General features: G+C 36.1%; 1 protein-coding gene across 2 annotated transcripts in view; it reads right to left on the bottom strand.

The window, feature by feature from the left end:
* Positions 1 to 2182: 2182 nt before the first annotated feature.
* The window catches only part of GKAP1 (G kinase anchoring protein 1), a gene marked incomplete at its 5' end in the record, with an annotated part of 70840 nt that continues 61921 nt past the window's right edge, over positions 2183 to 11101 (bottom strand). For both annotated transcript variants that reach the window (XM_079706215.1, XM_079706216.1), the window contains 4 exons: positions 2183 to 2496; positions 5254 to 5331; positions 5839 to 5909; positions 9606 to 9669. In XM_079706215.1, the coding sequence (XP_079562341.1) occupies positions 2449 to 2496; positions 5254 to 5331; positions 5839 to 5909; positions 9606 to 9669 (261 nt within the window). In that variant the 3' untranslated portion in view covers positions 2183 to 2448. The remainder of the gene's footprint in view (positions 2497 to 5253; positions 5332 to 5838; positions 5910 to 9605; positions 9670 to 11101) is intronic.

Here is an 11101-nt window from a genome sequence, read left to right as displayed (position 1 = left end):
TAGTTGTCTTTAACTTCATTCAAAACAATTTTGTTAGATTGTATGTGACAGCTGTCATATCAGTGTGCATTTTTTTTTTTTTTTTTTTTTTTTTGTGGTATGCGGGCCTCTCACTGTTGTGGCCTCTCCCGTTGCGGAGCACAGGCTCCGGACGCGCAGGCTCAGCAGCCATGGCTCACGGGCCCAGCCGCTCCGCGGCATATGGGATCCTCCCAGACCGGGGCACGAACCCGCATCCCCTGCATCGGCAGGCGGACCCTCAACCACTGCGCCACCAGGGAGGCCCTCAGTGTGCATTTTAAAAAAGACATCAAAATTGGTGAATTTTTGTGTAGCCATTTTCATATTGAAGATGGAAGAAAAAAGCAACTTTTTCAGCATATTATGCTGTATTATTTCAAGAAAGGTAAAAACGCAACCGAAAAGCAAAAAAAGATTTGTGTAGTGTATGGAGAAGGTGCTGTGACTGACTGAACGTGTCAAAAGTGGTTTGCAGGGCTTCCCTGGTGGCGCAGTGGTTGAGAGCCCGCCTGCCGATGCAGGGGACGCGGGTTCGTGCCCCGGTCCGGGAAGATCCCACATGCTGCGGAGCGGCTGGGCCCGTGAGCCATGGCCGTTGAGCCTGCGCGTCCGGAGCCTGTGCTCCGCAACGGGAGAGGCCACAACAGCGCGAGGCCCGCGTACCGCAAAAAAAAAAAAAAAAAAAAAGTGGTTTGCAGGGCTTCCCTGGTGGCGCAGTGGTTGAGAGTCCGCCTGCCGATGCAGGGAACACGGGTTCGTGCCCCGGTCTGGGAAGATCCCACATGCCGCGGAGTGGCTGGGCCCATAAGCCATGGCCGCTGGGCCTGCGCATCCAGAGCCTGTGCTCCGCAACGGGAGAGTCCACAACAGTGAGAGGCCCACGTACCGCAAAAAAAAAAAAAAAAAAAGTGGTTTGCAAAGTTTCGTGCCTGAGATTTCTCGCTGGACAATGCTCCACGGTTGGGTAGACCAGTTGAAGTTGATAGTGCTCAAATCGAGACATTAACTGAGAACAAGCAACTTTATGCCATGCAGGAGATAGCCGACATACTCAAAAATATCCAAATCAAGCCCTGAAAATCATTTGCACCAGCTTGGTTATGTTAATTGCTTAGATGTTCGGGTTCTACGTAAGTTTAGCGAAAAAAACCTTCCTGACCTTATTTCCGCATGCGATTCTCTACTTAAACGTAATGAAAACGTTCCGTTTTTAAAACAAATTGTGATGAGTGATGAAAAGTGGATACTGTACAATAATGTGGCACAGAAGACATCATGGGGCAAGTGAAATGAACCACCACCAACCACACCAAAGGCCCGTCTTCAATCCAAAGAAGGTGATGTTGTGTATACGGTGGGATTGGAAGGGAGTCCTCTATTATAAACTCCTTCTGGAAAACCCAACGATTAATTCCAACAAGTACTGCTCCCAATTAGACCAACTGAGAGCAGCACTCGACAAAAAGCATCCAGAATTAGTCAACAGAAAATGCATAATCTTCCATTAGGATAACGCAAGACCGCATGTTTCTTTGATGACCAGGTAAAAACTGTTACAGCTTATCTGGAAGTTCTGATTCATCCGCCGTATTCACCAGACATTGCACCTTTGGATTTCCATTTATTTAGGTCTTTACAAAACTCTTAATGGAAAAAATTTCAATTCCCTGGAAGACTGTAAAAGGCACCTGGAACAGTTCTTTGCTCAAAAAGATAAAAAAGTTTTGGGCAGATGGAATTATGAAGTTGCCTGAAAAATGGCAGAAGGTAGTAGAACGAAAGGGTGAATACGTTGTTCAATAAAGTTCTTGGTGAAGATGAAAAATGCGTCTTTTATTTTTTTACTTAAAAACCGAAGGCACTTTTTGGCCAACCCAATATCTCATGCAAGTTTTCTCAATTTCCAAACAATGTGATATCACATTCTAATATGTATGGTAATTTTTTGTTGCTGTTGTCATTACCCACCTCCACCTTCTACTTCCCCTGAGCATAAGCCATTTGAGGATATCTTGTATATTCTATAGGGTTTAGCATGCACAAAGTGCTGAGTAAATATTCACTGAGCTTAAATCCAATTAAATTGACTGTGCTATAAGCAAAAACAATACTTTCACACTGTTTCTGAAATTTAAAAAAAATCAAACATTAATGGAAGAGTAAATTAATTTTATTGACTGATGAAAAACTAAAGTGATAAGAAGTACGAATAGTAAACAATAATCATTGAGTTGTGCTGGAATTCTATTTTTCTTCTTTTCACTTTAAGCCAAAAGGACATAAAATTATAAACCATTAGTGAGCTAATCATTTTAAGTTTCTTCAACAAAAGCTGCATAGTTCAGCAGTTGCACAGCATTAAATATATACATTTTTGCAAAACCCTGAAAGTTTTAATTTTTGTGTTGACCTCAAAGGCTAATAGAATCACCTACACTGGTCGGATTCAGAGTTTCTTTTCCCTTTTCTGCCACCCTGTAAAGAAAAATAGGGTAAATTATTTAGGAAATAACATTTTGGGGGCATTTTCTTTTCAAGAATAAATGAGATCAAAAACATTTTTGACTATGAAAAGGAACTTCTTTTCTGAGTTTGTTGCAAATTTGAATGAACATACCACTAAATTACTTTTACGTATTATAAATAGCAATAACCGTTGTTATTTTTACAAACGGTTAAAGTAGGTTGTAGAAAACAGTTATCTATTTGAACTAGTCTGGACTTAGTCTGATCACCAGTATCTTATTTTTTAGAGCTCATTTGCACTGTCCCAGATTTTTTTTTAAATAAAAATTTTGATCAGGACTTCCCTGGTGGCGCAGTGGTTAAGAATCCGCCTGCCAATGCAGGGTTCGATCCCTGGTCTGGGAAGATCCCACGTGCCGCAGAGCAACTAAGCCCGTGAGCCACAACTTCTGAGCCTGTGCTCTAGAGCCTGCGAGCCACACCACTGAGCCCACACGCCACAATTACTGAAGCCTACGTGCCCTAGAGCCCGCGCGCTGCAACTACTGAGCCCACACACCGCAACTACTGAGCCCACACACCGCAACTACTGAAGCCCGTGTGCTCAAGGGCCTGTGTGCCACAACTACTGAGCCTTCGTGCTGCAACTACTGAAGCCCGCGCGACTAGAACCCATGCTCCACAACAAGAGAAGCCACTGCAATGAGAAGTCTGTGCACCACAACAAAGAGTAGCCCCTGCTCACTGCAACTAGAGAAAGCCCGGGCGCAGCAACAAAGACCCAATGCAGCCAAAAAAAAAAAAAAAAAAAAAAAAAAGATCAAAATAGACAATTTGCTCCATATGATCAGCAAATTTGGTGATTCACTTCATTACCCTTTTGGGTAATTCAATTTCTAATTCAAGTTCTGTATAGTTTTGTTCATATAAGACAGCATTAGAAATCTGATTTTGTTCATCAGTGGGTTGAAAAGATTATACTTTTCATATTTGCTCAGTGACATATATAAATCTGTATTTAATTTCCTCCAAATGAAATGCCATCAATGGTATTTGACTTGAGCCAAAGAAAGAAAGGTGGCTTAAAAGACAGGAAGTATTTTTCATTAATTACTTTTAACAACATTTTCTGCCTTACTCTGATTCAAAAAGCAAATAATCATTTTAAAAATATGGAAAGCACAAAAGTACAAAAAAATTTAATCATCCATAACTATTCTACCCTCCATTTTAACCATAAATAATGGTTTGATGTATTTATAATAATTTTATAATTTTTCTACATTTTTATAAACTATGGCAATGATACTCAAATTTGGTTAATTACTAGAATCACCTAAGTAGTAATATTTTTAAAATTCTGATGTCTAGACTTTGTCCCAGCCTATTTACTTATGATAATTAGTAGTGGGCTGAACAATCAAAAAGTTCCCAAGAAATTCTGATGATCAGCCAAGTTTGGGAACTACTTGTCTGTGAAAGCACGTTTTTTAGAGTGGCGGTTATATCAAGGGCACATGGAACCCAGACCCATTTAATAATGTTGGCAGTTTCTCTTTGTTTGTTTCACCCTTTTTCTGCCCATAACCTCCCTCTTGGTGTTCAAAAACATGTCTAAAACCAACCTTCTTTAAAAAAAAAAAAATCAAGTATAAGAATGCTGTCATTCATTCCTGACCAAATAAAAGTTTTGCAAAGATTCATTCAGAGAAAAAAAAGTATGAAGAGGTTATATGAAACTTGAGATGTATAATGACAGGTGTTAAAAATAAGATTTATTTCCTGATAGCAGGGAAATAAAAAATAAATTTACTAAAAAACTTTCTACAAGGTAGATGCCCACTATACAGAGGTACCAATGTTATATAGCTTAAAACTCTTACCTTTCTTCTAAACAAGAGTTTTAAAAAAATAATAATAATTCAAAGATCCTTTTCAAAGCTTCCCAGGCAAAGGGAATCTTCCTTCCTGGATTGATGACATGTCAAAGCTGGAGCTAAACAACTTTTATATTCTCTAGGCCACCAGTGGTGGCTTTCGATCTTTTTGAACCCCATATCAATTAACTCATTTTATATCATGACATAGACACACATACGTATTCATATACAAATATATGTGTGTGTATATTCACACATATACATATACACATATATTGAAACAAAGCCCTGATACTGTTTACTGCTTCACCCAGAAAAAAATGCTGAATGCCGTCTTGTAAATGCAGAAGAAATGATAGAATTAGAAAAATCACTATTTTGCAACTACCAAAATAATAACTGATAAAAATATCATTAATCTGGATGCTAAAATCATTGGGTAAAAATAAAGGATATTCACACAATCTTAAACTATAACTTCACATATTATTTATTATTTATTAATTACAAAGGGGGAAAGATATCTTTACAATGAAGATATCTAGGAGAGACTGCTGTACGCAAGCGATCAAACTTATTATATAATGGGATAAATGTCATTATGTACCTTCCCTCAATATGATTCACTGGCACATATCTCACATCATCTATGTAGTACCAAAGGTCTTTTGAGTTACTTTAGTTATTGTTGTATATACCAATGTCTAGAATAAACTTAACATTTTCTACGATGTAAATTATATAACCAATAATAACAAAATTATCAATATGTTTGCTGAATAAATTTTGGCCTAAGAATAAAATAGTACATTTATTCTCACATGTATATACCTATTCCAAATGTATTATTTGTGATGAAAACACTTTCATAATTATAAAGGCATACCTGATATTTGGCTAATTCTGCTTGTAATACTTTCACTTTAGATCTTTCTTGTTCTAACGCAGCATGAAGTGAAGTTACCTATAACCAAATATTCAATAAAAAAAGACTTTTTTTGGTCTTTTTTGGTAAATACTCTTAATTGTTATTCACGATGATTTTTGACTATGAGATTCATGAGCATTAGAAGAGAACCTCTCTCCTCACAAACAATTTCAATTAGGCATTTTATTCAGCTGTATATTAAAGATACGTAGGGCAAGCTCACTGTTGTTCTAAGACAAGACCAAAGAATAAGGATGGGAAGGGGAGAAAATCAAGTCCATTAACAGGATAAGTTCTGTCTGTCCTTTCTATTTCTATATTCAGCCCACATCAACTAAAATACAACCTTATCTTCCCCTATTCTTTAGGACATACATACCTCCCTCAGTTCAGTAAACAGAATTTTCAATCATTTGCTATTACATAATAATAATGAAGTATGGTTTGCAGTATTGATGGGCTGTGTTTTTGTTTAGTCACGTTTCATAATTCAGGACTAAAGAACAGCTTAATATAACCAGTCCTATATATAGTTTTTCTTACCTGTATCGTTAGCTCATTCTTGATACTTTGTGATTCATCAACTTGCAGAAGTATTTCTGCTTTATCTTTCACTGACAAAAAAGGAAAAACAGCAGTATAATCTTGTCAATCACTCAGATACTTTAACAATACTTTTAGTGAACCAAGACAGCAATGCAGTCAGGCAAAGATTAATTGTCCTCATACTTAATGTATTCCTTGACCCTGTATATACCTCTTAATTTTCACTGGTAAATTCTGATCATTATTATCACCACAGCAGCTTTTATTGGAAATTCTACATTTCTGTGGTGTTAAAATATTAATTGTACAGATATGACAAAAGATTAATTTTTTCCATTTATACTAAAAAGGACAAGGACAGAGAAAATAAAATATTTCACATAGGGAAAAAAACTTTAAAATGCCTCGACTAATCTTAAAGCAAGATTTTAAAAACAATGTAGAGTGTTTTTGTTTGTTTTGTTTTGTTAAATTGTCAAGGTGTGCATATCGTAAGGCCCACAAGAATTATTTTTATATGACTTTTCATACCATTAAAGCACTGGTATACCAAATAAGTGTTAGCTCATATGAGCACAGTTAATCATATAACATCTTTGGTCTCAGAACTGTTCATTTGTCTAGAGGTTTTTCCCTCTTGGGGGAAGCAAGAGATCTATTCTTTGGCCTCTGTGTTCCCTAAGCTTTAAAAATTTCCACATGGCTGACAATTTACTTAACCTATGGTAAAGGCTAATACATGAAAAACTAATTCTTCAACTTTGAAAAGCTAGGAGAGACTGAAGAGGTAAAACTAATAAAATGAGTAAAGGAGGAAATGTCCAAATATATGAGTACTGATATCACCACAGCTCCACCAATATAACTCTGTCATTCAAAGTTATTTTTCATAGTTTAATATGATATGCACTAAGGTGAGATGCTGTGTCAAGAAACAAATCACAGTCCCTTAAGAATCAACTTGGGAACTTTTACAAATTATACTTTCTACTCCTCCATCCTCAGAATTAAACGCACTCACTGAGAACTAGTGATTTTTTAACAATTATGTAATATTTTAACTACAGTCAATTTTCCTATAATGCTGTTTTGTATTTCAAAGAGATTGATACATCGGGGAACAACATGAACATAACATGAATTGTGTACTTAATGCTTAAGCACAATTTCATGAACAAAGAAAACTGCACCCACTCACACACCTCAAATATCTACCAGCTGTTTCAGCGCACTGTGTCAAGAACCACACCAACTTTCCATTCTTCCATCACTTAACAGTAACATACACAAGCTGAAACCCTTCTGAAACTTACTTCTACAGCAAACTTTAGGTTGTCTTCAAAGTAAAGTGCCATATTTATTATAGTATGTGTTCAACCATTTTAACATGTATAAAACTGTTACTGTTTTATTAGGTTCCCTTTTTTTTTTAATGTGTCACTGATGAAATTTTTGAGTATTGTATGCTCCTAACTCCATTTTCCCCATAAACTTTGTGGTTTTAACTGTATGATTTTATAGAGATTAGTGATTTTTAGGAACACATGTTGTACTATAACATAACTGACTGTATTTGCATTTATATTATAAATGCTAGAGTTTGTAAACTCTAACGTACTGTATTTTTCATGTCATGGTCCTATATAAAATTGTTCTACTTGGACTACTTATAGTACAGAGTATGGACACTGATATTATTTACTGGTGGCCATTTTTAATCTATTTTTTAAATTTATTTATTTATTTTTGGTTTGTTGGGTCTTCATTGCTGCACGCAGGCTTTCTCTAGTTTCTGCGAGCGGGGGCTACTCTTCGTTGCGGTGCGTGGGCTTCTCACTACAGTGGCTTCTCTGTGGCAGAGCACGGGCTCTAGGCACCCGGGCTCAGCAGTTGTGGCTCGTGGGCTCTAGACCACTGGCTCAGTAATTGTGGTGCACAGGCTTAGTTGCTCTCCGGTATGTGGGATTTTCCCGGACCAGGGATCGAACCTGTGTCCCCTGCATTGGCAGGCAGATTCTTAACCTCTGTGCCACCAGGTAAGCCCCTTTAATCTATTTTTGAGAGTTTTTATCAGTTAATTTTCTCACTTTTCACAAATGTTTCCTTAAGGAATATTACTTTATTTTTAGGTATTTAAAAATCATACATCCAGGGCTTCCTGGTGGCGCAGTGGTTGAGAGCCCACCTGCCGATGCAGGGGACACGGGTTCGTGCCCTGGTCCGGGAAGATCCCACATGCCATGGAGCGGCTGGGCCCTTGAGCCGTGGCCGCTGAGCCTGCGCATCTGGAGCCTGTGCTCCGCAATGGGAGAGGCCACAACAGTGAGAGGCCCGCGTACTGCAAAAAACAAAAGAAAAAAAAATCATACATCCAATGTTCAATGATACCCTTACTTTCTTCAATCAGAAATATATCTTGTAAACAATTATTTTCATAATTTTATTCATTAAATGATCCACATGGAGCTCAGTGACATGCATATCTAAATGAATCTCAGGACACTGATATCTAATTGTTCAAATAATGCCTTTTCCCGTTATTATTTAACTTCTACTTTATCATAGTTAAGCTTGTAACAGTGAAGTTATATTATAAAAATCGTAAAGTTATAAAAAATGTTTGACTCTACTTCAAGACTATATATTCTGTTCAGCTGGACATGATTTCTGGGTTTTGATAACTGTTATTTAATAGTTTAAATATTTGGTTGGACAATTCCACTCCCAGTATCTTCATATTTGAAACAATTTGGGGTATCTTGTTTACTTATCCTTTAAGGTGAGCTTCATAACTTCTCAAGTGCTATATGGTACTCACAGGAGCTATATTTGGGATTTCATTAACATTTGTTAACCAGGGAAATTGTTTATTACACTTAATTTTGTCTATTCAGAAGGCTTTCTCATCTATTCATGTCTTTCTCTATGTCTTTTATGGTTCATTTTCTTTTGCAAATTTAATACATGCTTCCCTTTCTGTTATTAATGGAAAATTTTCAGAGAGCTTTCAAGGTTAGCGTCACTAGGTATTCATATTCAGGAATGCAACTGATTTGGGGGGTTTCATGTAACATCAACTTTACTAATGTTATTCTCTCATCTTTTTTTTTTTTTTTTTTGCAGTACGCGGGCCTCTTACTGCTGTGACCTCTCCCGTTGCGGAGGACAGGCTCCGGAAGCGCAGGCTCAGCGGTGCGGCCATGGCTCACGGGCCTAGCGGCTCTGCGGCATGTGGGATCTTCCCGGACCGGGGCACGAACCCCTGTCCCCTGCATCGGCAGGCGGACTCTCAACCACTGCGCCACCAGGGAAGCCCTCTCTAATCTTTTTTGATTGATTTCCTTGGCTTCCTGCTGGTAATCTACTGCCAAAAGTTTAGAGTGGCAGCAAAAGTATGAAGAGTCGGGGCGGGGGGGAGGGGGGAGGGGTAGAAAGAAAACCTAAAATCATGACAGGCCTTCTCCTCTAATAATTAATAAACAGAACCTTAAGCAAATGTTTTTTTGTTTTCCCTCTAAATGTACTCCAATAATTTATAAGAATTGAAATTTCAAGAGTTTCTTAGCTGAACAGTTGTAAACTTGTGCAATACTAAGGTGCTGCAAAAGAGACTTGTAATAATAAAATTATCAACAATAATCCAGTTTGTATCCTTTTGGGAAACCTTTTTATTTTGTTGAATTAATAAATCATATATCTTGAAAATTTATCTTCAAATATTTTTAAGATTAACTCTTAATTCTAAAAACACAGAAATCACTTACTTTCACCTTCCTGAAGCATTTTCAATAACTGTGCATTTCTTGCCTTTACTTCTTTATACTTTGCCTAATAATCAAGGAAAAAAGATTTAATTTTTAAAAAGTAAATGATATAATTAATGATTTACTACCAATTTATGGAGCTATGAATCTAGGCTTGCTCAAAGACATAAATTACTTCTGAAAGAAAAAAGATGGAGGAAAATGTATTCACAACTGTCTACTACTTAATTAAATCCCTCGTATAATAATACAAATCAATATTATAGGTGACTGTATTTAAGAAGAGTAGAATAAAAGTGGAGAAAACTCAGAATAAAACTAAATTTTCCTGAAGAGTCTTTCTTTTCTTCCTCAAATAAAATCCTTATACAATTCAAAATAATTATATGAAAACAAAAAGAAAAATGATTCATAGTTCTATACCAGTACTATACTAGAACTCTCTGTATCTGTTCTTTATCAGCCACTGTGCAATATGTGGCTGCTAACTACTGGAAACGTGGCCAGTGTTACTGAGAAAATGACTTTCAACTGTATTTAGTTTTATTTAATTACAATTTTTATTTTATTTAATTTATATATATATAAATTTAAAATTTTACTTTTATGTATTTAAAACCCATGTAGTGTATTAATTTCACACCACGTGTAGTAGTTACTGTACAGCACAGTTTTATATTTGCTCAGTTAAGGCTTTACTAATCTTTTGTTATTTCATTAACTAAATATTTTTAAAGTAATTTTTGAATTACTTACATTTTGGCTGAAATGAATTAGTAATTTATGGAAATATCTTTCAATTATTTTTCAACTTTAAAAAAATGGCTTAGCTTCTTTTCAAACTACATGAATGACACAATTATACATTACAAACAATTTTGGAATTGTGTTCCCACATTAACATCCATATTCCAGGGAATTTTTCCCCTACACTACTCTTATTCAACATGTCTTATAGCACACACTGAAGTATTTATAAATATTTAATACATTAATAAGAGAAAACAATATATTTAGTAACTATAGAAATACAAGAGGTCAGGGAAAGAAAACAGATCAATATAAGAAACTTGTCATTTCTTCTCTCAACATGTACAAAGATACGTACAGAAGTTACCAGATTCAAAAATCTTTCTTGTAAAACAAAGTTGATGTATTTTAAATTAAGTCCAATAGATGACTTTTACTAAATACTCTGTCCAGTAAATTGCTGAGGATAAATCAATAATGTTACTGAGTAATACTGCAGACAATAATACATTGAATGGAAGAAGTAAACATAAAAGGGAGTAGGACTTTTGAGAAGCTAAGTAATGAAAGAGGGAGATAAGTCAGATGGAAACATAAAAATATGAAGGGGGAAAACATACGGTCAACTACAACTATATTCACTATGAATATAGAAATATATCTACTGGGAATATAAAACTGTATCCACTATGAAATTCTCACTCTCAGGGTTTCAATCAATGTTAATATCTCATCAAACTCTATCT

Source organism: Hyperoodon ampullatus, assembly GCF_949752795.1.
Source record: "Hyperoodon ampullatus genome assembly, chromosome: 6".
Classification (NCBI taxonomy): domain Eukaryota; kingdom Metazoa; phylum Chordata; class Mammalia; order Artiodactyla; family Ziphiidae; genus Hyperoodon; species Hyperoodon ampullatus.
The sequence above is the reverse complement of the archived record's forward strand: the minus strand, read 5'-3'. Positions and strand labels throughout refer to the sequence as shown.